Source organism: Seriola lalandi, unplaced genomic scaffold (assembly GCF_002814215.2).
Source record: "Seriola lalandi dorsalis isolate HSWRI2012SDOR001 ecotype SW California unplaced genomic scaffold, Sedor1 jcf7180002054330, whole genome shotgun sequence".
NCBI classification, from domain to species: Eukaryota; Metazoa; Chordata; class Actinopteri; order Carangiformes; family Carangidae; genus Seriola; species Seriola lalandi.
The window spans coordinates 498,496-526,386 of NW_019524883.1; the positions used below are offsets into that span (position 1 = coordinate 498,496).

Sequence of the window (27,891 nt, forward strand, 5' to 3'; positions counted from 1 at the left end):
TTGTTTTTGTCGCTCTTGCAGCCTGGGAAGACTTTACGGAGGCATGCAAGGCCACAGATTATCCTTTGAAAGACAAGCTCTCAGCAAGGGTTCACTTGTGTTCACAGGCCCAACCATCTTAAGATCTCAGTAGCTAAATCATGTGAGGTCAGGTTTAATTGATAAGTTCAGCCTAGGGCTTTTATGCATGGTTTTGGAGGCTAAAGAGTATAAGCATAATAATAGAGCACACCCTGAGATTTAAACTCCTTGTGTAATCAGCAAATTGTGGTGTTTCTTTCACAGCATAAACAAATGTTTCATGTGTAAAAATGGCTGTTTCCTGTTTGCGTGTTGGTATCCCTCAAAACATTCATTAAGCTAAGAACATTCTGCAGAGACTGGGCTCAGCCCAACAGCTTTACTTTCGTTTTAAATTTAAGGTCCGTGCTAGTTCCTTCCACATGTGCAGTAGAGGAATTTTGTGTTTCCTCAGAATGTTTTTTTCAGTCTCAAGGGACCAGAAGTCTTTCCCCATCTTTTTCATGGTCTTTTGAATGAAATGAAAACATTTGCCGTTCCGTGTGTCTGGCCAAACCATCCTCTTGTCATGGACAAAAAGGCCATTTTCTCATCTACCCTTTCCTGGACTCTGTTGCCATGGAAACCCACAGTCTAGCTGGCAAAGGCTTTGTATTCCTGCAGGAGACTGTTATAAATGTGCTGTCTCATTGCTCTGTGTGTGTGTCTGTGTGTGTGTTTTGATGAAATAGTTTTCCTTTTTCTTTTTCTGTCTGAGTGTTAATGCACATCTGTGTTTGTGTGTAAGATATTTTACTGGGTGAAACGGTTTGTTTTTGGAAGCTTTGTCCTGGAATTTCAGATGCTTCTTCAGCTTTCCTTCCCACTTAGCCAACAATGAGGACTCATCACTCTCAACAGTATCAGTAGATTATAAATAAAGTCCTGCACACATACTGTACATATTTCAGCAGGCCAAATGTTATTAAAGCTGAAAAAATAAATCTTGCCTGGGATGGGGTTCTCTTTTCTCCATTGACATTTCTGAAACTTTGGATAAGATTAAAGGTATCATTTTAAGTTGCTGTTACACAGTAGATGACAGTCCATCAACACCCTTCCTGACTGAATGATCATGCAATGACACATTATTAGATTTGCTCTAAATTATCCACTGAATTTTGAAGACCATGCAGTTTTAGAACCATTATCTATTTCTAGAACACACACACAATACCTGTAGTTTAAATAATATGACGAGTTTTGTCTTGATATTCAGCTGCGCATTTGATAAACAAATGCAGTTTGAATTTTTACTGGTGTATGTAAATTTACTATTTCACTCATGTATATTTGTGAGTATTTACCAATAAACCAAATTGGTGTTATGTAATTTAGAGGAGAGTTACTGTCATCCATCCAAGGTGGTACCTTTATTGTTCTTCTTGCTCATCCCTGCCTGTCTGGCCTGGCCTGGGGACTTGCAGCAATAAGAAGCAACTTTTAGGCAATACCCTTTTGTTTGTGGGTGTTTGTTACACCCAATCCCTGTAGGCTACTCTAAGTAAACTTCCATGCCTGTTGTTTCTCTGTCTATAGACTTCCTGACAATTTTCCTCACCAGAACCCCCCCCCCCCCCCCCCCCCCCCTCATACACACAGTTATGCAATGTTAGACAATTTTAGACAGATGAGAGGTAAAAAACAGTCATAATCAGACATGTTAAAAAATAAAACCCATTGCCTGACATATATTACCATAAATTCCATCCTGTAACCTCTGTACTACATTTCACTAGGTGAGTGTGTACTTCAGAGAGCTGTTATGGTGCGGAAGAAGCTGACTGCCAGGGAAGGAAGAGGTTGGCTCTCTGGGACCCTCTTCTGTACTCACTTCAGAGTGGCCTTTGTTCCCCAGGACAGTCCCAAACCTGACGTGAGTAAATGTATATTCTGTTATGGTGTACTTGTTCCATGTGTTGTTATTGTCTGTTTAAAGGATGACATTGTGAAATATATAAAATTCATTTTACGTAATGTAAAAACTATGGTGGCAGGATCAAAACTTTAGATGTCTGTTTTTCCTCACATACATTCTTAGAAATGTTCTATGTCTATATTCAGAACTTCAGAACGGAAGATTGTTAAATATATATTTTTTACTGTATATAATGTTCATGATGCAGGACAATGCCGACCCAGTGCTTTTAGGAGATCATGATGTGGCTTTGGCATCCATAGAGAAGGTTGTGGTTGGTAAGTAAAACCCTATGCCCACGCCCAAGTATTTTAAATCATACTATGACTCAAGATTTATTGACTAGTACCACTTATACACAATACTCCCTGTTTGGGTTCAGTCTCAGAGTTGTGTACAGTATAAAGGCTTCTGCTGTAATACTGTTGATGCTACAACTAATAAGGTACTGGCGTGGACAGTGGCGTGAATTCAGAGAAACGTCCTACTTGAAGTGGCATAATAGTGTTAAAATTCAAGTGATGTAAGCACTTCCCTGAAAATCATTACTGAAATTGAATTGTTCAAAAATAAAATTTTTAGATAGCACAGCTCTTAGAATGTGCAGGTTTTGGGCTTCAATGTAAAGTTAATCTCAGTGGAGCCAACACATTATAGGTTTAACCTAAGAACTATAGCTATGCATGTAACCTAATACTATAAATCTCTTTAGATCTTGACCCTTTTGTCTGTTTAATGTTTAATTGGTACCGTTCTTCACTGTGCTGCAGTGGGCCCAAACAGGACCAAGCTGGTGACCCCAAACTCCTCGCTGAAGTTCACTCCAGAGGAGCTGGTGCTTTACTGTAGGGACATGCGAGTCATCTGCTTCCTGTTTGACCGCCTCACTCCTGATGCACAGGTTATAGAGGTGCGTGTCTATCTCCTGATTATATATGGGAATTTAGTAATCTCATTTAAGCTTGACACAAGCTGACATACAAAAATAATACATGCTCAGCCCCAAAACAGAAATTGTCTAAGGTTCATGGGTTTTTGATTTTCAGCCTTTAGAATCACCTCCTGTAGATGTGTTTTATTGTTATTGTGATTTTAGATTTATATTGTTTATTTTTGATTTGTGTGCTTGGGTTGGTGAATATTTTCACGCAGCTGCATCTTTGAATCTGTGTGTGTGTGTGTGTGTGTGTGTGTGTGTGTGTGTGTGTGGGCGGGCTTAGATTCAAGGCTCTGGTTACTGTCATACTGTATATCAGTCAGGTCAGAGCTAAAGACCCTCTGTCAAGAGAAGCTGATCTGTGATATAGACCATTGATCTGACACTACAGGGCCTCGATGTTGAAAGCTGATGACCTTTGTCATGTTGATGGGCTCACTGTGGTTTCCCTCCTCAGATAACTTACACCATCGCGAAGACCTACCAGCCTCTCAAACCAGGGTCAGTTTTATCTTTCCAGAACGCTGCCCTCGGGAGTGTAGGTGAGTACATTAATGTATGCAGCGTGATGTATACAACCATCCATTTCCTGCCTGGCACTGATACAACACCTTACTATTCTGTCAGTCTGTCTATAATGCTACGGTTCTACACACTGGTCTTGATATACACACCAATATCCTGTAAAATGTAGACAGTTAAACAATTTGGTCCGAAACCAAAAAATACACAGTAGAAAATGAATGTTTATTTTGGGCACCGTTGCCTTGTGTGTGTGTCTGTTTGGATGTTAATGACATGAAAATGATTGAGAGGTGATGACCTAAAGTATTTGTGATTGGATCTGTCAATCATTCAGTTTTTCCTCTGCATCTTTCGCTGTGATGAATATTAATAGACATAACAGCTCAGTGGAAGTGAGAAGGAAACGCCCACATGAATCAGAAACACAGCATGAACAGTATGATGTTGGCCGTGTGCTCTCCTGGCTTTCTAAAGCTTTCAAAGTTTTCTCCTGGTGCATCTTCACCAAGTCTGTTCTCACTTTGGTTTTCACTCAGTCCAGAGACAGAATGTACCAAAAACTGTGATCACTGTTTGTCATTTCCCCATGACTTCAGCTCTGTTTCATCTATTTTTGTTTAATGTTTATTTCTACCTTCTGCTGCTCTTCTTCTGCTGTCTTTAATAATGGTGTGAATATTAAACAGGAAACCTCGTGGTTTCTGTGCAGACTATAATGACATACAAAGCTCACATCCTCTCTGGTGTGCAAAATTAGAAACATTCTCTTCTATAATGATGCAATAAAAATACTGTCTTTGAAACCATGGCCAGATGTGAGCAAATCTCTCAGTTTGGAAGAGAGGCTCACTCAGGGTTTCTAGGGCTGATCTTGACAATGATTGAAAAGCTCAGTTTGGGAAAGATTAATCCTCCATAATTAAATGTAATGCTGTGCAATCAGAGATTGGGAATCCAACTTTGTTTCAGCAAATAGAACACACTTTACATCTACATAACAAAACAAAAACTCTTCATCATTTTGCTCAGTTATAAACAAGCCACTGGCTGTACACTTCAACCTACATATGGAAATATGAGCCCATCTGCACAATACGTTATGCTATGCTGAAGCTACGCTAGGCTGACCAGGCTGCTGATGACTGTCAGCTGTTGGATAAATAATGCAAGCCCCCCCTCTGAAACAAGTTGTTAGATGACCTACAGTTCAACTCTGCCCCAGGGGTCAAGTGTGTCCAGTGTGTGGTCAGTGTTATGCATTATACTCAGCTGAATGTATGACGACGTTACTGTACCTTCAATCAGTCACTCACATACTGAGCCAAGCAAGCACTTTTATTTATAGCATTTATAAATATGTAGTACATTCACTCAGGTGCCACTAAAACACATTTTTCTAAACATTTGTTAGTACTTGAAATGATTCTGACTGAATTTACATGTTTTTTCCATTTTGATCTCTCACTAAATTTAGTTCAGTGGAAAAGGAAGCAAGAGCTCAGACTGTCAGCTGTTCCTGCCTGCTGGATAGCCAATTTCAGTTGTTTTTCATTCTGTTTCCATGTTACCATGCAGTTTATTATATCTACCCCATGATTATGACTGCTGATTTTTTTTCCTCAATGAATCAATCAAGTGTTCAGTCCATATAAAATATAATAAAAAGAATGAACAGTTCCTCAAAACCTCGCAAAGTCATATCTGTATCTGTCTTTATTTGTTGGAACAGCTGTTCAAAACTCAAATATGTTCACTTAACAATGATATAGAATTGATACAAACTGCAAATCCTTATATAAGAGTAGCTTTCTTGACTCACTGTTGTTGTTTTTTATTATATAGTCTTTTATATAAAATAGAATTAAAAACACGTCATACATATACTGTAGCTAGGCTTGTCTGCTCAAGTGTCATAAGCTATCAAACAATATTTGCACTCGGTGACAAGATATTTTATACATCTGAAAAACAAACCTCAACTGTTTGAATCTCTTTCCTCCTCCAGAAATGAAGCAGTTTCTAAGCAACCGTCGCCGAGACACCCACATGAACTGGTTTGAGTCTGTCTTAGACTGGGAGCAAGAGCTGGAGAGGTGTGGGGCCAGTGGCTGGAGAGTGAGCTCAGTGAACGACCGCTTTGAGATGTCCACCAGGTAAATTGATGGCCTGCCTGAATAGTAACCAAAATATGCTGTGTTATAAACACATATCTTTGTTTCTATTTGTTTTTTAAACCCAAGTTTAAATGTGCTCTTCTTTGTTATATCAATTTTCCAAAATATTCTATCTGCAGTGTTGCATCTTAACGAAACAGGCAAACATGAAATGATGTGCCATCCACCACAAAACAGGGGATGTGTGAATACATGTACTTGTACGTCCCTGACTGTTTGAATGTTTGGAAAGCACTGTTTTGCAAAACGTGTAAGACGGTGAGAATATCAGGCAAAGCCAAGGATAAATCTCACACATCTTCCATGGCTACCATCACACTGCCGTTTCTATCCTGTCAATAAAACTGAATATTCTCTCTGTTTCCTGTCAGTCTGCCTAGATTCATCGTGGTTCCACAGAAGGTTTTAGACACTGAGCTGAAGAAAAGCTTCGCCCACTTCAATGAAGGACGCATCCCTGTGAGTGCAGTTAGTACTGAGAAATTAGATTTAACCTGCCACTTCATCTACCACCATTTATTTAAAATTATTTATCCAAATTCATGTGTTAACATATTAGTTATACTCGTACAACCTTAATTCTAACAAGGCATTTTTGAATCAGGTTTTCTACATTTTCCATATCATTCATATCAATGGCTCTGGATTTAAGACAGTATCTGTAATTCCTGTATTTGTTATTTTAAAACCAAACATGTAGTCATTTGCTATAAAAGCAGGGCTGATCAGAAAACTTATTAAAGGTACATTAGGGAGCATTCAGGAGGATTTTTTGGAGATCAAACATATTATCTAGGTCACGACAGACAACGTTGCTAAAGAATAAACTGAGTTTGTGCCTAAAATCTCAAAAACACATGCTGAAATTTCACTCTTTGTGTTCATGCTATAGAAAGGAGGAGTTTACATTCAAAACTAAATGTTGGGACTAGAGAAAAATAAAGAAACATGTTCCTCAAATAAACACTTGTCCTTCATTGCACAATCTTTCAAGTGCAATTATCTTTCATCATGTTTTCCCTTCTTATTAACATTCCTGTGACACAAATTATAAGACAAACACAGATGTAGTGAGTGCCTTCAGGGAATTTTAACTATATGGAAGGTGTTGATAAAGAGGCTGAAATTGTGTTTTGTGTTGCAGCGCTGGTGTTGGCGACACCCCCGAGGCAGTGATTTACTGCGAATGGCCAGCTTCCAAAACAACATTTATCATGAGAAAGATGACATCAGGTGGGCGTGTTTGATGTTTTTAAATGGATTTTAATGCTTGTGTGCCTGTCAGTGTAAGCATTAACATTTGACCAGCCATACTTCTTCGCTGCCGACTGTGACTATCAGAGGGCCAAGTATGGTTACAGTAAACCAACAGAAGGTTGGTTGTCAGGCCTTAAAGCTACTGTAGGAAACTTTTTTCAGGTAAACATAAAGCTATCAGCTCAGTCTACATCAAGATGTGGAGGACCATCACATCTCTTCAAATGAAATGTCAAAGAACATTGAGGGAGTGGTCTATCTGAGCATCTATCTGACATCACCTGCGTTTGACCTTTTTCATGTTCTACTTTATTTTAAGCATATTATCGAGATACTATGTGATGATGTGTTTGACAGGAAACCAAAATGTTCACGAATGTTGGTCCCAGACTGAATATAAAAAGCGTTTACAGATGCTTGAAGCTGCAGTTAGAAGAGCAGACTCAAATTGCACTAATGACTTTTTACTTTTTATGTGTTGAATGAAGGAAATCCACTCTGATTTTAAAGGCATTTAACTTCAAACTTTCATGTCTTTAAGATGTTATCCTCTGCTCACAAACATATGACTAAAAAGCCTCAGAGAAACGTACAAGGCAGCTTGATTAAAAAGTTATCCAGGCTTGTTCCAGATGTAGCAGTGTGTTGACAGCAGGATGTGCTGCTCTGTAGAAACCTGGAGATGGTCCTGTTTGGTTGCCAGTCCTCTCTGTGTGTTGTGGTGGAGCTGGGCGAGGAGCTGCCCTCACCTGCTGACATCCAGCTGGCACACAGCCGCCTGCGCGCCCTCTGTCTGGGAGGTGAGGATAAGACATGAACTCACACACATCCACAGACAACACCTGACCAAAGGTGTATGTACACACAGCACAAAAACTGCAGCATGTAGAGCAGTGGTCCCCAAACTAAGGCCCGCGGGCCGGATACGGCCCGCCCCCACATTTGGCCCGGCCCCCTGAACCATTATTATTTATTTCATTAATAGTGTTGTTATTTATTTCCTGACTTTTTTTTCTGTGAAAAACCTGGAAAGGGTTATTTGGTTATGTGTGGCTTTCTGGAAAACAATAAATCTTTACGTTTAGGCACCCCTGCGATCGTCACACTTTTTCTGTTACAAACTGAACCCGGCCCCCCATCAGAGAAGGGAAAAGTTATGTGGCCCTCACAGGAAAAAGTTTGGGGACCCCTGATGTAGAGGATTGGGACAAATGCAGAATCCACATCTAGGTGTTCTGACTAACAGTTCCAAGTTTGCAAAATACTCAGATTTAGTTCTGAAAATCAAAAAGCTGTAGCTTATTAAAGTTAACTCAGTGCCCATCACATTCTTAGGTTGTAGGTACAGGGTGAATCCTAACAAGATTCAAGGGATTCGAAAGGATTCAAATTCAATACGTGGATTAATTACTGGATTTGCGTTCAGTAAAATGCTAATGAACTGCATCCCTATCTACATCTGTCACTGCTTTGGGAGTCCACTGGTTATATAAACCTATATCATGTTAGACATATTGTCTGAAGGGTCATTGGTGCAATAATCTTCTCTTCAAAATTTCTTTATCACATTTGAAAATGTATAATTACAATTGTGATATTTATTATTATTATTATAATAATTAGTTTCTAACTGTTGTTTCGAATCAACGCACATGTATAATGGTAGCAAAACAGGTTTTGTGAGACGGACTTTATTGTTGTTTTTGCCATGACGGCACACACAGCACATTCCACAGCTGAGTAAGAACAGTGATGACAAAACTCATGGTCGTCTATAACTACTGACCCTGGAACTGAAATGCTGACCCAACACACACAGACACAGACACACACACAGAGACTCTTACTCTCTCTCTCTTGCACATGAACAATGTGTAAAGGTCACTGGTTATCACGGTTCACACATTTGTCAGTGTTTTGTCTTTTGTGGGTGAGAGCTTCACAGCTCAGAGGATTGTCCTGGAAAAACAGCCACTCAGACGTAGTTGGTCAACTTAGTGGCAGTGGGTTTTGAGTCTTCACAGCAACTAGAGAGAAAATGAAAAGAGACTTTGCAGATTGTGTTAATAACAAATCCCCAAGGGATTATACAGATTTTACACTTAGGCTGCCATTCCAGATACATATTGATGATTTACTGTGAGGAGGTAGCTTTTTTAGGCCTAAAGTGGTTCTCTAATCTTGTGATTGTAAATAATTGAACACTGCTCTTTCACTAGCAAGGAGACTGCAGTATTAAGTATTTAAATGTACTTACTTGAATATGAATTCAAAACGGAGTCACATGGTTTCATTGACTGATTTTTCTGGAGCAAATGCTTGTAAATAAAGTGTTTGACAATGTCCAATAAACACTAACCAATGTTTTACTAAACAGCACATCTTCATTAGAGTATGGAAAGAGTAGACCTGCTATTTGTCTGCATGTCTGTTGCTGCACCTCATTAAAAGCTTTATTTATAAGTTTGTGCCCCAGATCTCATCCCATTGTTGTGTCTGTTGTCATGAACCAATCATCTGTAATCTGATGTGCAGAGATTCCTTTCCTCTGAAACCTTTGAAGGCTTTCATGCGCTTGTGGTAATAATGTCTGAATATGATCTGCCTTATTCCTGTTTTGGCTTGTAGATATCTCCACATCTGTGTCAGTGCCTGATGACAAATGGTTATCTACCCTGGAAAGCACCCACTGGCTAGACTACACAAGGTAATTGCTGTGATTGGCCAGTCTGACAAACCATATGCACACCAAGAAATAATCAGGTTCTTCCTACCCATAGCTTTTCATTGTTGATTATAATGTTTCCATGTCTAATTTTGAACTGACTGATGAAGAACTGTGATCCTGGGCCCTAAAATCATTGAAAATGTATAGATAAATCACAAACCACAAAAACTTGCAATTTTTAAGAACTAAAAAAACTTAAGAACTACAAGCAACTGAGAAAGCTTCCCAAACTGATTGCCATCCAAAATTGTAACATCAGTATTTGCGGTATTGTGTCTCTTAGTAGTTATAGCAGGTAGCTCCTTATTTTTAGTAACTCAGTATCTTTGTTTGTAACATATATTGTTGTCAGATTCAGGTGACTCCATAACATATAATCAACCTACATCTCTGTCTCCAGGTCCTGTTTGAGGAAAGCATCAGAGGTAGCCTGCTTGCTTCGTGGTGGTCACCTGACTGTGGCACTTCAAGGTGAGTCACGTGACCCCAGACCCCAGCTCATATTATTCAATCCATTCATTATTCATGGTGCCTCCCTCTCATTAATCCCACATTAGGGCTTGCCCTGAAGTAGCTATATACTAAGAACAAGCATGCTCCACTGAGCCTACATGCACAATGTCAAAAGGCCTCCATACAACAGGCTTTTAAAGACACGGTTACATCAGCAAAACTGCTGAGCTATGAGAAATTAGGTAAACGTCATATAAGAATTTTGACTGTAATGAAAACTGTTATCACATTAAATAAAATGTCACCTCTGGTGTGGAAGGAACATAGCTACTGTAGAGCCCACCTCATCTCTTCACAGCACCGGCTGTGGGACCAAAATCTTTGATTTTGTTATTCTGGAGTTGCCCAGTATGAAAGGTGCTGAGTGCATGTTGGGATATTCACAGACCCCCGAGATTAGTGGCGCTGTGTTGGAGCATCTCCATTAGAATGAGAAGGTCACCTTTATGCAGCTTTGTGTTGCAAAGAGGAAGATGCTGACTGTTGTTTGTGTGGAGCAGAGGTGTCAACTGATCACCACCTGATAGTAAGATGGATCAGGTGGCTGGAAATGCAGCTGAACAGACCAGGTAAACCCAAACGTGCAGTGGGGGTGACCTCAGTGTCTGGCTGGGCCTCCTGTCCACAATGCCTTCAACTTTCCCCTCCAGGCATTGCTGCCAACTAATGAGTTTGTGTTATTTTTGTTCTCATTCCTGACATGTTGGCTCTGAGGCTACTGATAAACAGGAACAGTGAACTTTTGTCCAAGCTGCACTGATAGATGTGTCTGACAGTGAAGGACAAAAGAAAGACAATATATGATAAAATGTTGCAGTAGTTTTTAAATACTGTTGCTGTTTCTAGGCTGTTGACTTTTAATCATCTAGTCTGGCTGTTTATTTTACATTCATGAACACCCAGAGGGACAGATCAAACACTGCATTACCCAAACAATGGCTGTTTTCAGCTGAGGATGTTTACTAGTTGCAGCTGGTATTTGACTTTCTCGATCATGGCGCACTACGTGACTAACACGAGGTGGATCCTTACTCGTCTACTTGGCTGAGAGGTGCATACATCAGTCTGGCTCTAAGTCCCTTTGTTGCAGCAGACCTGCCACTGGCTGGATCAGCAGTAAATGTCCCACTGCAGAAATGACTCACTACAGAGGCCCAAGACATCTCTCTGTGTCTTTGTGTCCCACATCATTTTTACTTCTAAGTTTGGCTTATTGCCATTGTTTTGTCTTACTGTGTCTACATCTCTTTTGTCAAAGAGAAAATAAAAAGCATTAAGAGGAATAAGAGCAAATAGTATAAATGATTGTAAATTAACAGATTATGTGTCTATAAATTGCTCTCAAATTGAAAACCATTTGAATTAAATGCACAATTAAAGTACGTCTGCAAATGATATCAAAGTTACTTTCCACAGTTTACAAGATACAGTGATGATGAGTGTTTTCACAAGGAATTCAACACACCCTGCAAAATGTTAACATGATTATCACAAACATTTAGAAATGCATTCATAATAATGTGACAACAATAGTGTCCTGCATGTAACACATACAACTTCACATCAACAAAATGTATAGAATTATGTGACAATAAATGCACTTTGGCTGCGTATTGTCAGCATTGCATATTTTACATTTCACAAAGACACACATCTAAATAAACCTGAAGTTGGTGGTAAATAGTCAAACCAGAGATATCAGACACTGTAAACAACAGACACAGCCACATCTCTAGCAGGTTGGTGTGAAACAAGTGTCAGATTATGGCATAGAAGTTTGACTCTCCCTGTTTTGATGTTACAGAAGCGGAGGACCGGGACATGAGCTGCGTGGTGTCCAGCCTGGTGCAGGTGATGTGTGACCCCCACTGTCGGACACAGCATGGCTTCCAGAGCCTGGTGCAGAAGGAGTGGGTGATGGCCGGCCACCGTTTCTACAGCCGAATCAACTACCACCGTGACAACGACAAAGAGGAGGTGAGAGGTCATGCTTGATGACAGTCTGTTGTTGGATTGCCAGTGACACCAAGCTAAGATTAACATATGACAAAGTTTAAGACGGACATTTTAGACAGTATACCCCTCAACATAAATTTCTCCCATTTTCTTTTTATTCCTCCGCCTACCTATTACCATTATCATCCTTCTTCCACTCCTCTTTCTGTTGGTCACTCCTTTCTTTCCCCTCCTGTCTGTCTTCTCTTTTCTTTCCTTTTTCTCAGGCTCCAGTCTTCCTGATCTTCTTAGACTGTGTCTGGCAGCTGTGGTCCCAGTATCCCTCTCGCTTCCAGCTGACAGAGGATTTCCTGCTGGCCCTGCACGACAGCATCCACCTGCCACTCTTCTCCAGCTTCCTGGCCAACTGCCAGCGAGAGAGATGCAAACGCTCCCAGGTACCTGAAAGGGACTAAAAAGGCTTGTGAAATATATTGATTAGAATAATAATCATAGAACTTTATTGTGTCATTTATATTAGTAATACTGTCTTCAACTCACTGACAATGACATTTTATTACACTACATCATTATCATCATTATTGATAACTATATCAGTATCTTCATCAGGAAGTTGCTCTCCTAGACAAATCCCCAAATGATTACAGCAGGTAGTACAGAGTAAATGACACAAAAACTTTTTTACAAACTTCCATAGAAAAGAAAAAGTTGGCATGCAACAGAAAACTGATTCAAAAATAGATAAATAACAAAATGTTCTACTGTACCCAGAACCTCGGGCAGTCCTACACACCTGTCAATGGCTGGAGAGATGTGCTTCATCCAGATTCTTCCTCAGATCCCTCTGACCCCCCTCTGCCCCCGGTGTGGGACTGGGCCCTGCAGTACAGCAAACACAGACAAGACCGTTTCACCCAACCCATCCCCCCGACCCCTCCGCTCCAACCGCTGCTCAATGGAAACCTTAACACCAACCCAGACACACACAGGGTAGGAACTGCCAAATCCTTTACATGATGCAGCACACCCTCTAGTGGCCACAGTGGGGAGCTCTCAGTTTAACAGTAGCTGACAGCAGAAAGCATCTCATGTTGGGATGTTAAGTTTCATGATTGACTCAAAATAGATCAGTCTATTCTTATGAATTTTATGAAGCAGCACATTATATTACACAGGCAGCTTTCACTGATGGTTAAATATGAAAATATAGTCAAATAATTGTATTAGGTTATCCATATCAGAGCACTACAGGAATTGTTACAGATGTTGTTACCGGAAAATTGACTCATCTACTTTGTGAACTATCATCTTTCAATGCCCTGAGCATTTTCAAGAGACCGCTGCACCCTCTTGTGGTAGTCAGAATACATGCATCTAATTCAGATTGACTCCTTGCAATCAGGTTGACTGCAATGCCTGTCAGACTTTGCATCAGCTGACCTCAATAATCAATGGCTCTTCTCTGGTTAGAGAAATGCAGAACCTACATTACACACTCTTCACACTTCTTGGCACGTTTTTGTCATGTTTTTTAATTCAGTTGTTAGGTTACTTGTGCAAGTGACTTGAATTAAAACTTTCATCTTTTCCCCTTTCACCATCCCTCCCCACTGTCTCATCTGCCCACCAGCTGACTGACGCCATCCCCGGCTCAGTCTTCCTCCTCTCCCGAGGCACCTTCTCCTGTCCTGCCAACCTGCTTCCCTGGCGCAGCAGCAGTTCAGGCGTTTACAAGAAGAGCCACCGGAGGGCGCCGTCCTCTGAGAACGTGCCTGGCCTGGAGAGGCTGCTGAAAGCTTGGGCCCTGACGGAGTTACCTCAGGGCCTCACTTCCACCTCTGGACCTCAAGGACCACTTGACCCCTACGAGCCCTTACTGCCCCTCCTTATGGGGCCCTGCATGGGCCTGTGGAGGGAGTGCTACCTCCGGGGGGCTCTCCATGCACAGGTATATGAGAAGTGTCTTTAGACTGTTGGGAATACTTAATTAAGGGTGATGGTGAATCAGGGTAGTTTTCTAGGTCCTCAACAGAGAATTGATTTATATTAAAAAAATAAATAAAAGGATCAGGGTCACATTAAGGTCAATAATATTTTTATATTAGTGGTCCATAAGGATTTCAAGATGCATTTTTCTGCTTCAAGCTGCTGTTTCCAACCTGTGGGTTGGGACCTCCTCAACATGTCCCAGGATAAATCTGAAGATTAAAAAATGAATATACATATATATACATGAATATAATATATACTATCAGTATATTTCACAAAAATTTTCATCTGACTTAACTTTTTTCCACGTCTTCAAAATTTGAATCAAACACTTTGAGATGGAAAAAATACTGGTTCAACTCTCCACTGTAAGGCCCTTACATGTGATGAGGGGCCACAAATAGATGCCACAGAACAAACAAACAAAGAACAAACAACAGAGAGCCATACTGAAACTCCACAACTGTATTTTCAATATTGAGAGAAATGTGTTATACTGTGTGTCCCTAATAGCTCCCCAAAGATTCAGAGATTTAGAATTTCAAAACATCCAGAGAAGGTTTGGAGCAAATGTTAAGATTTAGCCTATAACAAAATTAGGAAGTGCATATTGAGGTATTTGATATTTACTGTTGCTGTTAATATAAGCAGATTTTAGCCTATAAATTATGTCATCACCCTGATACAAATATAGATAAATAAATAATGATACCACTTGAAGCTTAGAGCCAGTGAAATGTGAAATTATTTTAGATTTTAGGTAAAAAAAACAAAAAAACACAAATAGTATGTGATTTACAGAGAGTACATACATACATAAAAAACCCTATTTATACTAAAACACTCAACAGGATACAGAGGCATCAGACAGGCAGCACTATTCAGTGGCTAATTAAATTCTGTATGTTTGAGTGCGGATGTGTCATTCATTTTATGAAGTGGGCTCCATTCTACACAAATGTTTTATCACATTTGACCCATAACACTTCCTGAAGGCTTAAATATCCGCTGCTCACAGCCTCATCATGTCCTCTGTGCTGCATCCTCTCACATCATGACTGCTCATTCAGTGGATGACGTTGTCTTTCTGATGCGCAGATTAGTGGGAACTGTTGATCGACAATTCCCAATATGGACGTGGTACAGCCTTTGTGATGTCTGTACAACAGTGCGTCTATCAGTGTCCCCATGGAGATGTTAAGAATAGTCGAGGGTTGTGTGGGTGGGTACAGTCATCTATTCTAAGGAAGCTGTAGAGGAACAAGGGAAACCTATCAAACAGCTAAAATACCATCTCAGGTTTACATTGTGGAGAGATTAGGAAAAACCCTTCCTTTCTTTTTTTCTCAGCAGCATTGACACAAGATATCTCTTCATTCACAAATCACTGAACATTTATGTTGGGAATGTCTTCACAGTTCAGTTAAAAAGGACAAACACCAGTTAGCCTCAGTGTCATTAGCTGGAGAAGCGGAGCTAAAACTCCTGTTTCAAAGTTGTATCAAAGTCTTGACAAAAAAAGGTAATGAACAATATAAAGACCCAGAAACGATTATAGATAACATAACTAAATCTCAAAATACTGTATATAGTTGCATTTTGTGCCGTAATAGCTAAAGTTCAGCAAATGTTACTGACACAGAAGTAAAGAGTCTGTTTGTGTGGGACTGTTTGTGGGATGTGGGATAAGCGCACATTGGTGCACAAGCGAGTATTTGCGGTGTATTTCCAGTGTATACACATAAACCACAGTGTGTGTGTGTTCATGATAAAGAAGAAACATGTCACTCAGTGTAACAGTGCGGCTCATTCATGTGTTTTTAGTAGTTTGGGAGCAGTGGAGGTGTTTGGCACAGAGGAATAATATCAGGCTTTGGATACACAGATCTTTGTTACTAGGATCGGTTCACTACTGCTTTTTGTCTTTTCATGAGATTCGTCAACAATAACAAGAAATACTTAACATCACCGGACTTTTTAATGAGGATTTAAGGGATCATTCTTAAGAGCCCTCTGGTGTGAGCCATGAGGTTGACTGTAAGGCATTAACCATGTGGCCTTCCATCTTCAGGCGTTCTCCCACCCCATCTCAGCCAACCACCCCCACCCTGTGGAGCGACTAGCCAGGGAGGTGCAGCAGCTCAAAGACAAACTAGACCAAGTGTCCAGCAGCACAGATCCAAACCCGTCCGCCAAGACAGCTGAGCCCCGGCGGACCGACACCAATCTGAACCAAAACACCAACAACGGCACCTTCCTCTTTCCATCGTCGAGGCCTCAGGGCACAGGTGTGCCCAGAGCGGCACCCCTTCCTACCTCCATCAACCACCAGACCTCCAGGGGCTCTCCACCAGCCTCAGCCCCACCGTTCAGGTCCAGCCACAAAGACAGTAGTGGCAGCAGCAAGCACACCTTCCTGTTTGGGCATTCTTCATCAACAGAGGCCCGCCCTGACCAGCGCTACTACCCAGCACCCAACAACGCCAAGCTGTCCAAGAGCAACGGATCGATAGCTTCCTGATGTCTGGCCTTTATCTTCACTGTTCATATATATGATACAGACCGTTCCACCACCTGCCCGTGCAGTATGAAACTGACCAAACCCCCCTGCTATGATGTACTGAGGAGACCCAGGTATGTGAAACATTTGGGTGGAGCACAGTGAACTGCAGTAGTATGAAATATTCAGTGTAAGAGTTCTTTACTCTGTTACTTATTCTCTGTACTGTATTTAAAAATGTGACAACGGTTTTGTATATTTGTTAAAACAAATCCTGGTATTCAATATTCCTCTAATGAAATATATCTAATTGCAGTGAAGCAAAAAGAAAAGAAAAAAAGGGCTGAAGATGCTTTATAATGTATAACAAAAAAGCTTCATAAGCACATCTTGAAATGCAGTAGAAGCTGTCAGGACACACTTTGTAAACGTCATACCACCCTTCAAGACAGAAAGAAAGACAGCTTGTAGTTTCCATTTTAAGCTTCTTATCATGAAGGAGTTACAGCCACTGGTCGGAACATAGATGGTGTCATAAGGTGGTTTTTGAGGCCAGTTTGACAGGACACAATGCAGTGAATGGAAACATTAGCTTTTCACTGGAGTTAACCTGTGACCTGTGTGACCATCAGGCTATGTGTCCTTTGTCAGCTCTTTAAAATCCTTGATATATTCATTTCCTCTCTCAGCGTATAGAAAAGTAGAATATTGTTTTAAAAAAAGATCATTTTTGAACTGCAGACGCTGTGGCCAGTGACTTTAATGTGGAATTTAGGGCATGAGAGCTATTTTGGTACTGCTCTCATATCTCTCCACTTGCATGCGTGCTTGGGAGCAGCGAGAGGCCTATATTCAGTTCAGTATTATGTTAGCCTTTATGTGTCTGGATGTGACCGCAGTCACTGAATATTATTGCAATATAATTCAGTTCCTGCATGACTGAGCTCATTGCAGGGCTTTAGTTATATAATCCTATCTAAACTTTAGTCTTTTGAATATTTTTGACCATTATGGGTCAGTTGTTTCATGTCATACATGTTGCTACATGTGATTTCTGACCAGATTTAGTATTATTTTGAGAATTTCTCCCATCATTTTTTGGTGGAATTGAAAAACAAAAACATTTTTCTGTCTTGTTTTGATTGCTGTACCTTGAGAAGGTGCCAGTGTTGGAAGCAAAGGGAAGTCTATTTCCTCCTGTTTTCTTTTGTCCTGCCTGGTGGTGTATTAGTATGCAGCCAGCATTTAGGTCAAGGACTTGGAAGTGTCTGACTGTATTTAAATCACAGAGGGAAGTGTCCAGTCCTGCGCCTTTAAATCCAAACAGGTTGTCGTTCACATGATGTGGGTGTCAAGTAGATGCACTGGCGTCATTCCTACGGACCAATGAATTTGCACCGTTATGTTTTTTTTTTTTTTAAAAAGCATGTTTTTCTAAATAGTTTAAGGCAGGATAACAGTAGTCATGTGACTGATGTCGACCTTCTGTGATGTCAAAAGGTACCTCACTTGATATCACTATGAATAATTAAATTGCTGCAAATATTCATCACATCGATATTGATATCAGCTACAATTTCAGAGCTTTCCAGGTGTGATGCCAATGCATTTGCTTGTCTTCCATGGAAAAAAAAAGAACGATCATCATCGTCCTCTTGCATGGTAAATCTAATTTGATCTTCTCCTTACACCTGTCGGGCTGTGTCCTTGTATAATTTAATGTTTTTGGTACGAACTACACTTAAATTTGCCAGATGTACATATTTTTTGTATCAGCATGTTTTGAAAAGTGTTATCAGTTCATGAACTCTCAACTCTGTTCATAATTTGAATCTGTTCCACAAAAATAAAAGAATCCATTCTCGTACACAGCTCACAGACTTTATTTTTTAACAAAATAAATATTTACAATATGATCTGGAACACTTAAAAAGTAGCATGGCATTGTACAATACAATTAAAATTTTAAATCCAACCGTCCAGCATGATATGTACAGTCAGAATAAATCTATTCGACAATCATGTGCAAAATGCTCAATACTTTAAGAGGAAATGTACAAAGTAAGAACTGGCCGGACAGTAAATGTTAAATATACAAAATATCTACTGCACAGTTAATTCATGTAAAGCTCTGGTTTGGTCGTTCCATTCCCAACAATAGATTCAACAGGATGAAGCTCAGTGGTTTTTATACAGGAGTTGGTAGAAAACCTGCATGCTACTAAAAATCATTACATTGTTTCACTAAGCTTTGGGATAAAATGGACCTAAATATAAGAGACACCTCTTCCACATTTGTTATGATGACGTTCAAGTTTCCAACAGTCTATGCATTTTGGCACTTTAAACCTACGGATGTTAGTGTCATGCATTCTCAAGTTTCACCTGATGATCACAGACGACAGAGCAAGACTAAAGTAAGATGACCATTTGATGTAGTCCAAAGTCACCACATAGCTATGATGGCAGTGGCAGTGCATTAAAAACCAACCAGGTCATAGGAGAAGAAGTCAAAAGTTCAACATCGGGAGAGTTTATCCCCACCGACTCCCGTGCTCCTGCAGGATGCTGTAGGGCCCGCAGAAGTACCCAGAGGAGGACGGGCCCAGGCCTCCCAGCTGGCGGATGGACTTGCACATGGGGCAGGGGTAGTCAGACAGGCCCTCGATGTCCTCGAAGGCCAGGTTGACGATCTGGTCGCAGCAGGGGTCACAATACAGGTGGCCGCAGGAGAGGCGCTTCAAGCGGGCCTCGTAGGAGATGCAACACTGGCAGTGAGGCAGGTCGGGGCCCAGCGACAGGGAGCCGGTCAGGGAGCTGCTCTCCAGGCTGCCGGCCTGACTGGAGCTCAGCTTGGTGGGAGACCTGAGGGGGGGAAGGAACAGTTAGGATGTGAGGGTGCACACCCTGTAGAGCTGAAATGATCCGTCGATTAATCACACGGTTGATCAACAGAAAAATAAACTACAAGCAATGAATCTTGATGAGTTATTCTTCTGGCAAATATTTGCTGATTTTTGGATTGTTAGTCAGTCAGAAATAATGCTGGGCTTTTCTAAAAGACTAGACAACGATAAATCAACAAAACAAAACAAATAATATTTTAGCCCAAACACACTATAGGCCAACTGATAGCTCCCAATACATTTAACATTTTTAATCTCAGAGACCTTCATCAGGTTCTGAAGGTGAAACCAGTTAGGATATGACGTGTGCACTGGGGCATAAAGGTAGAAATATATTGGCTAATATTAGCTTATCACAGATATATCAGTGCAGCTCATATAGCACTGTTGCAAGTTGATTTTTATAAATGTAAAATATCCCTCTCAGTATATCTAGGTCAAAGTTGTTAAAAGGAATAGCTAGAATACAGACACAAGAGTGGCGTCTTCTCCTCTAATACTCTCAGCAAGCGATAAGAGGACCTCCTTCCCAAAATATCAAGCTATTCCTTTTAAAAAAAACAACTTATCAAAAATGTTCATACTATGTGTTTATGTAAACAAATTGGCCAATAGGCCTATATTGTTATCAGAGTTTAAAAACTCACAAATATTGCTCAGTATCAGGTTCAAATATCCAGTTTGCATAGGACAATAGTGGTAATGTGGGTACTAACAACCCAGTAATCCCCCTCAATTGTCTGTTTTATATTAGGAATGGAACTAATAATAATTTAGACTAATCTTTTTTGATTCATTGTTTAGTCTATAAAGTATCAGAAAATATAGAAAACCCCATCACAGTGTTCAAGAGCTAAAGGTGTCTTTAAATGTCTTATTTTGTCTGAAAAAACAATGAAAACCAAAAGATTTTCAAGTTACAGTGACATAAAACTAATTCTCACTTTTAGGAGGCTGGCATCAGCTGTTTCTCATTATTAGTCTACAAAAATTAGTTAAATAACAAACTGAAATGACTAATTGTTTCAGAACTATATTTTGTAACATGAGTTTATTCCACACTGGATTTACCAGAAATTGACAGAAAACAAACCAAACTGTCTCAAACAATATGTCGATCTTTAACAGTTGGTTGACTCAAAGTAAACCGGCACTTACCGTACTTTGATTAGGCAGTAACTGTTTTAACTGTTAATTGGAGCAAATATTCTCTAGTTCCAGCTTTTCAAATATGAGAATTTGCTGCTTTTATTTGTCATATATGATATTAGCTGAACATCTGGATTGTGGACTGTTGGCAGAAAAAAAAAAACAAGCAATCTGAATAAATCTGCTTGGCCTGTGGGACATTATGATGGGCATTTTCCACAATTTTCAATTTTCAAATCAAGCAATTAATGGAGAAAATAATCCCTAGATTAATCTAATTGTTAGTTGATGCAGCAGTTTGTGTGTTAGACAAATGGGAACAAGCTGAGGTCAGGTTTTTCCTGTGCACGCTTAAAACATGAGGGGAAAAAAATAACAGGTAAAACAGGATCTGGAATGATCACGGTTAGGGTGGAGCTGTTGGAGTGATTTCTCAGTAAACTGGAGGAGTGTGTTTGCTGACATGAATCTGTCTTTCTGTATGTTCTGTGCCACATTTGGTCTCAGGTGCTGGAGCTCTGCTGAACCTCACACTGGCTCAACTCATTGGACATGATGTGAATGCACAACATGTAAATGCCATTAGAAGGTAACAGGCTTCTTCTGGGGGCATTTTAACGAGCGAGAAAATCGTTTGTGTTAATGTTCCTGGATTCCCACTGGACACACCTGAGAGAGGGGGCAGATTATACACGGATTTATGGGATTTCAGATCCACTGAGTCTTAATTGTGTAACATGAACTGGTATCAGTGAGGCCAAATGACTCAGAAAACCTGTTGTCATAACAACTGTGAAAGTGAAGGGCAATATTTCCACTTAGTATTTTAAAAAAAACATTGCTCATCGGTTGATTGACTGTCTCACTGACACCCTGATCATTTAAAATCAACAAGAGAAAAACAAACATGTAATTCAGTTATTGAGCGTTGCCATTTACACAATACAGGATTACCAGGGTGGTGAATTTTAAAATATGACAGAGAAATATCACAGCCAGGATTATGTTGAATTTTTCGGTTTAATCCGGGTAAAAAAAAGGTTGAACAATCACCACTCACCTTGACGACGATGAATCTTTAAAGCAGTCGAAGCTGAGAGCTGCGAGGATCCTCCACAGCAGATCCATGCCTGTTCCTCTCATGGTAAAATCCAGATTTCATCGACCTGCTTTCTGGCGTGCATCATAGTTCAGCAAACACGACACCACTGGATCTGTGTTGTCTTTAAATCCAGGACAAAACAACCCCCCCCCAAAAAAAAGAAAAAAAAAATCTGCACCACCCCTCACACGTTTTTACATATGCAAATGAAAAGGATGCGCCATCAGCATCATCATCATCACCCTTCATCCGCAGGCATGTGAAGGGAGGTAAACAAAGCGCTACTTCCATTTCGTGCCGCTGTCTGTGCGTTTGAATCGCTTTCGACGGTTTCTCCGGTTTCCTCCTCCTCCTCCTCTTCCTCCTCCTCTTCCTCTTCCTCCTCCACAGCAGCAGCAGAAGCAGCAGCAGAGAGTGAACGCGGAGAGGCGCAGCTGAGGAGTTTCATTTGCATCAATGAGAGAGAGACTCACACAGGCCTGACGGGACCTCAGCAACCAATGAGCTCAAAGTGGAGCAGCGGACTGACACGGCCTCAAAATGCCTCAAACACCGGACCCGGTGACGTCTTAGAAAAAAGGTTGCTCAAAATGATCGTTTTTGTACCAGCTGAAACCGAATAATAATAATAATAATAATAATAATAATACACCTCTTGTATTTGGATCCTATACTTTAATGTGTTGAAGTGTTAAAGTGTTAACTGAAGCTGTGTCACTTCTTCTCCTCTGTACTTTTCATGAACGCAGCTCCCCTAAAAAAAAAAGACTGACGAAGAAGAGACGTCATGCCGTTTTTAACAGCAGAGGCACTGATGAGTCAGCGTCACCTCTGACACTGACACTTTACATCATCAGCTGCAGAAGCTGCGGGGGGGGGAAAGTTATGTTGCCGGTTGTGTCACAGTAACGTGGTGTCTGATATCATTTTGGTAAGGGCAGCCAATAGGAGAGATACTAGGTGTGATCAAATGGGGGTGAAGGAATTAAATCAGAAAGAAATAGAATTAAATATATTGTTATTATTAAGGAAACAGGTGGAATAGAGCGAAAACAAAATGTCACAGCAAAGCTCTGAAAACTGCCATTAAATTACACTGAAAGTCGTTCATGGAGAAGATGATGAGCTTTTATAATGATGGCGAGTTTTAAAGTTTATCAAAAGCGTTCACGACTATAAGCAAATACTGTATCTGATCTCATGTTACTAATAGATATAACCACTCACCCCCCCACCCACCTACACACACACACACACACACACACACACACACACCAGGCTGAGTTTCGTTTTCAAAGTTTGTAAACAGAAACATTTCGGCCGCTCAGCTGATCGACTCCCCTCCCCGTGTTAAGGGCGGGCCCTGCAGCTATATCTATTTGATACGCAACATCAACTTCAGAGCAAATAAATGTGATGTGGTCGTTTTTCTCTCTGATGGCGTCTCCGAAGCTGCTGCTGCAGCTCTGCATCAGCAGCCTGCACCACATCACAGCGAGCGTCTTTTCACTCGTTTGGCGCTGGACACCAGGAGCCTTCAAGGGGACAGACAGGACATTGGAGGAAAGGAAAGTCCAAAATGCAACGACTCCGACGAGTGTCAACTATCATTTTACGCGCAAGTGTAATTATAAATGTGGATTTTGTTTCCACACTGCAAAAACATCCTTCGTCCTGCCTCTAGAAGAAGCCAAGAGGGGCCTCAGACTTCTGAAGGAAGCAGGTAAATCTACCAGATCAGACACTCTCTTCCTAAGGTCTGAGGACTCTCTCTGTGTCTCCAATTTGAGATGAATGTAAATTAAATAATGGCATATTGTTGTATTTACTTTGGGACTGTCCACTTATTTATCCATACTGGTCAACATTTGACTCCTTTTTCTCTGGGGTCTCCCAGAGGACTCTTCCTCCTGATGGAGACTTGGCTCAGTTTGGTTGCTCAGTGGACACTTAAACTCTCCCTTCACATTCAAACCGTGTTGTTGAAGGACAACACAGCTGGCAGAAAACAAAAACAAACAAACAAACAAACAAACAAAAAATGTATTCTCAAAGACTGGAAGACACCAACTTCACCGTGCTTCAATTATTGACCGGAAGAAACCGCGATTGAATCATTTAAAGTCAACCTGACCATATATGTATATTGCAGCGACACTCTGACATTTCCAAGCGCACGGAATTATGGGAGTGTTAATGTTCCCGTTTCATTGTTTGATGTTGTTCAGTTTGGTTGTTCTGTGTTTTAGTGGCCAAGATTGTGCTGAGTTGTAGTTGCCAGTGGATTGATAACATACAGCGTTTATTATTGGGGTCACTTATTAACTAAATAGTATTTCCTGGTGGTGCACGGTGAACAGGTGCACAGGACTTGTTGAAAGGTCTGCCATGTGAGTACTTTGCAGTGTAGTTCATTCTTTGATATGAATCCGTGTTTAATTATTCCACATGGACAATACTAACAATGAAGTCACTTAAAACATAACACCTAAAACTTCTTCACTCAAATCTTACTTATATCTCTCTTCCCTGGGGTGTATGTGTGAGTGCGAATATGTGGGAATGCGTAGTTGTGTGATTTATATGCTGATATGGAAATGTGTCAATAAAAATAATACAAAAAATGCTCTTTTATACGGTGTCAAAATATAATCTGTTTGCTTATTAGGTATGGAAAAGATCAACTTCTCTGGAGGAGAGCCTTTCTTGCACGACAAGGGAGATTTCCTGGGGAGATTAGTTCAGTACTGTAAACAGGACCTGCAGCTCCCCAGTGTCAGCATCATCAGCAATGGAAGTATGATCAAAGAAAAATGGTTCCAGACATATGGTAAGTGTCAGCTGATTCAGACAAATTCATTATTACATACATTATTTTTCCTTTTTCCTTTTTCCTTTATTTGGGAGCAGTGCAAATGTTATGCAAAATATTGACGTGTCCCCCCCCAGGTGAGCATCTGGACATCTTGGCCATCTCCTGTGACAGTTTTGATGAAGCAACCAATCAGCTGATTGGCAGAACTCAGGGCTCAGGGAGGAAGAGCCACCTCGACAACCTCTACAGGATTCGCAGCTGGTGCCAGCAGTACAAAGTGGCGTTCAAGATCAACTCGGTCATCAACACCTTCAACGTTGACGAGGACATGACGGAGCATATCGTCGAGCTCAACCCAGTCCGCTGGAAGGTGACGACAGGATGGGGAGAGCACGCGTTAAGTGTGTGTCTGTGTCATCGCACATACGCTCATCCTCATCCTCATCTTCATTGTCCGCTGTGCACAGGTGTTCCAGTGTCTGCTGATTGATGGGGAGAATGCAGGAGAGGTGGCCCTGAGAGAGGCAGAGAGGTTCGTCATCAGCGACCAGCAGTTTCAGGAGTTTCTGGACGCTCACAGCAGCGTCTCCTGCCTTGTCCCTGAGTCCAATGAGAAGGTATGAGACTCCAAAGAGTGGCAACAAGTATGACTGAAGATATGTTTAAACTGACAGAGTAAGCCTCTTACATCTGAACCTTTGACACCCCGTGATATAAAGTAGTGGCCAGAATTAGGCGAGTTCAATCTCAGCAAAATCTCTGTTAATTACTGAAAATTAGTTTGTATAGATTGAATACACATCAAGTGCACAGACAGTAAAAAAGTATCTTCTACCACAGTGAACTGTTAAATGTCAAAATAAAGGTTTGCTGTCAGTGGAGCAACATCAGCAGTGCTGGTGACATGTACAGTTAACAGTGTGACACTGTTGGGATTAAAAAACAGGCTTCGAAAAGCAACGTGTTAATTTATGGTCTTGGTCTTGGCAGATGAGGAACTCCTACCTAATCCTGGATGAATACGTAAGTACTCAAACTTGTTCCAGGCCACATGCATCTCACCTTACTTAGTGTAACTTTTTCCAGAGTTAGTTTTTATTTTGTTAAAAAATCATTTTAAGTAAAAGCACTTCCCTCCAAGTTTGAGGCAGTTAGAAATCATTAAGCGATGACTGTTTGAATGGAGGTGAATAGAGTACATGGGTAATTTACCTCACCTGGTCGATCTTATTAAAATGTGAAACCCCCAAACTGATCTACCCTTTCCTCATTTTTCAGATGCGCTTCCTGGACTGTCGAGAGGGAAGGAAGGACCCGTCCAAGTCCATCCTTGATGTTGGTGTAAAAAACGCCATTTGCTTTAGCGGCTTCGATGAAAAGATGTTCCTGGAGAGAGGAGGGAAATATGTGTGGAGCAAAGCTGACATGAAGCTGGACTGGTGAAATTCTGCTGTTCAACTATTTTGATTTACCTTTGCTGAGCGACTGCACTGGTAATTTGTAAGGGTGAATATTTTTATCTTTATTTATGTCTGTGACTTTCAGAACTTACCACACCGCTTGAGAAAAACCCATAAGAGACAAAATAGTTTTTACACCTTCCCATTTAATTAACATTGTTGTTTCCTTGCAAAGCAAATATGGAAGCTTGTGACCAAATATCATTTTCTATAATATTGGAAGGTCTTCATCTTACCCAGTAAAGTGCTTTTAGATAATGTTTATTAAGATTTGGTGCTATACAAATAAAAACTGAATTTAATTACAAATATTTTAGATTAAAAAAATGTTTAAAAGTATTTTATCTATTTTTTTTTTATTTTACACTCTGAATTATCGCAAAAACAATAAACTCATAATCTTCCATCATGGTGATTTACGGGCCAGTGGCTCCTATATACTGTATATATCACATATATAAATTTTCCAATGTGTGTGTGTGTGCTTTAGAAAAAAACTAGCTTCAGTGTGCATCAAAGAGCCTATATGTTCCTAATCAATAGGTTAGTGTCTTGGTAAAGGTAGCAGACAGGAAGCTACAGTATCTTGGATTGATAAAAGACTTTGAAAACAACAGCTCTAATTCAGACAATAAGATCCCACACGGTGTAATTCCTAACTCATTTCTACTCAGTGAGTGGCAGCAGGAGTAAAAATGATGATATATGAGTACACTGTGTTTAAATGAAGAAACTGTGATAACTGTCAAAAGGAGCAGTTCTAAAGTTTTTTTTTTTGTAGTTTTATTAAAGAGTACTTCAATGAGAAATAGCAATTGACATTTGTACCATGTTACCTGCAGTGACCACCAGGTGGCGACAAGTATTTTCCCCAAAGTCGAAGTCTAAAATTCAAGAGGCCCAAACATTTCAGCATTATTTTCTGCTTTAATGACAAAATTTACATTTATACCATTAAAGTTTTACTCTTTTTAGGCTTCCCCTTTGTCTTTTCTTCTATTCTCTTCACTAACTCTTGACAGTCACTTGTTACTAGTTTTCTTGAAAACTCGTATTTCTTTTCCCATTTTTTAAAAGAAATTTAACAACCACTGCAATTCCCCATTTTCTTATCTGTGGCCAACCAGTTTGTCTGGAGTTCACCCGAGCAGCTGGTCCTGTTTGATGAGCACCGCTTCAGTTATCACCGTGAGGTTTCCCCTCTCTGTTACCACACTTTCAGAAAATATTCTATCAATTCCCCATTGCAACTTTTTTTAAATATATATATATATATATATATTTTAAAATTTTTTTTAAATATTATTAGTAAACCCAGTTTACTAATAATAATTAAAAAAGTTTTCCCTGAACTATTTTAGGCCTTCTCTCACAATTTTAACGTGTGCACGGAGTTATTTATTACTGTAGTCTTCTCACACAGACTATGGACTAATAGGGTCCCAGACCCTTTTCAGAACACAATTTTAACTATGTTATAGTCATTACTTGACTTTACCTATTTTATAGTCCTTAACTTGACTCTCCTACCTTATGATTCATACGTCCTGGTTTCTCTCTATTCGTGGATCTCGTCACCTTCCCACAGTCCAGTAGATCCTGGCCTCTTTTTAACAGCAAATTTCTAGGCTGGACGGCTTTAGTTCAGGAGTCCCGGACTCCCCCGTGCACGGTTCAGGTCCTGCTCTGGACGGTAGGAGAGGTTGTTGAGATCCGGCTCGAAGGACCAGGTTGTTAGGAAAATGATCAAATAAACTCAGGAACACCGTCTGAAAATGATAAGAGTAGGATATTTATTCTTGCAGCAAGGGAACAAGTTACACACAAGAGCTTGCAGTGCAAATGTTCAAAGAATACAAAATTCACACAGGATTTATACACAGAACATATGAGAGTGACCTC

At 40.3% G+C, this 27,891-nt stretch overlaps 3 protein-coding genes across 3 annotated transcripts in view; 2 read left to right on the plus strand and 1 right to left on the minus strand.

Annotated features, from left to right (window-relative positions):
• The window catches only part of mtmr11 (myotubularin related protein 11), a 31,247-nt gene extending 12,823 nt beyond the window's left edge, over nt 1-18,424 (plus strand). The window contains exons 3-17 of the mRNA XM_023407161.2: nt 1,800-1,936; nt 2,187-2,256; nt 2,749-2,888; nt 3,373-3,457; nt 5,446-5,593; nt 5,986-6,073; nt 6,759-6,847; nt 7,544-7,671; nt 9,500-9,578; nt 10,000-10,070; nt 11,917-12,089; nt 12,335-12,505; nt 12,840-13,058; nt 13,699-14,016; nt 16,129-18,424. Of these exons, the coding sequence (XP_023262929.1) occupies nt 1,800-1,936; nt 2,187-2,256; nt 2,749-2,888; nt 3,373-3,457; nt 5,446-5,593; nt 5,986-6,073; nt 6,759-6,847; nt 7,544-7,671; nt 9,500-9,578; nt 10,000-10,070; nt 11,917-12,089; nt 12,335-12,505; nt 12,840-13,058; nt 13,699-14,016; nt 16,129-16,578 (2,366 nt within the window). The 3' untranslated portion in view covers nt 16,579-18,424. The remainder of the gene's footprint in view (nt 1-1,799; nt 1,937-2,186; nt 2,257-2,748; nt 2,889-3,372; nt 3,458-5,445; nt 5,594-5,985; nt 6,074-6,758; nt 6,848-7,543; nt 7,672-9,499; nt 9,579-9,999; nt 10,071-11,916; nt 12,090-12,334; nt 12,506-12,839; nt 13,059-13,698; nt 14,017-16,128) is intronic.
• On the minus strand, nt 18,417-22,404 carry LOC147819077 (uncharacterized). Its single transcript, XM_087174220.1, has 2 exons — nt 21,673-22,404; nt 18,417-19,422 (listed from the first exon to the last, which is right to left on the minus strand). Exons 1-2 carry the CDS (start codon nt 21,753-21,755, stop codon nt 19,092-19,094), a joined length of 414 nt encoding a protein of 137 aa, XP_087030346.1. The 5' UTR covers nt 21,756-22,404; the 3' UTR covers nt 18,417-19,091.
• Nucleotides 22,405-23,115: 711 nt separating this feature from the next.
• On the plus strand, nt 23,116-26,968 carry LOC111655663 (S-adenosylmethionine-dependent nucleotide dehydratase RSAD2-like). The gene is made up of 6 exons (XM_023407139.2): nt 23,116-23,437; nt 24,383-24,544; nt 24,664-24,899; nt 24,997-25,146; nt 25,520-25,552; nt 25,808-26,968. The coding sequence occupies exons 1-6, from the start codon at nt 23,131-23,133 to the stop codon at nt 25,970-25,972; spliced, it is 1,053 nt and encodes a 350-aa protein (XP_023262907.2). The 5' UTR covers nt 23,116-23,130; the 3' UTR covers nt 25,973-26,968.
• The last annotated feature ends 923 nt before the right edge of the window (nt 26,969-27,891 follow it).

Excerpts from the sequence above, each read along its gene's own strand:
- LOC147819077 (XM_087174220.1), bottom strand. The coding sequence starts at position 21,755 with ATGAGAGGAACAGGCATGGATCTGCTGTGGAGGATCCTCGCAGCTCTC. Across the intron at positions 19,423-21,672 it reads AAAGATTCATCGTCGTCAAG|GTCTCCCACCAAGCTGAGCT; the intron begins GTGAGTGGTGAT and ends TCCCCCCCTCAG.
- LOC111655663 (XM_023407139.2), top strand. The coding sequence starts at position 23,131 with ATGTGGTCGTTTTTCTCTCTGATGGCGTCTCCGAAGCTGCTGCTGCAG. Across the intron at positions 23,438-24,382 it reads CAGACTTCTGAAGGAAGCAG|GTATGGAAAAGATCAACTTC; the intron begins GTAAATCTACCA and ends TTTGCTTATTAG. Across the intron at positions 25,147-25,519 it reads TCCCTGAGTCCAATGAGAAG|ATGAGGAACTCCTACCTAAT; the intron begins GTATGAGACTCC and ends TGGTCTTGGCAG.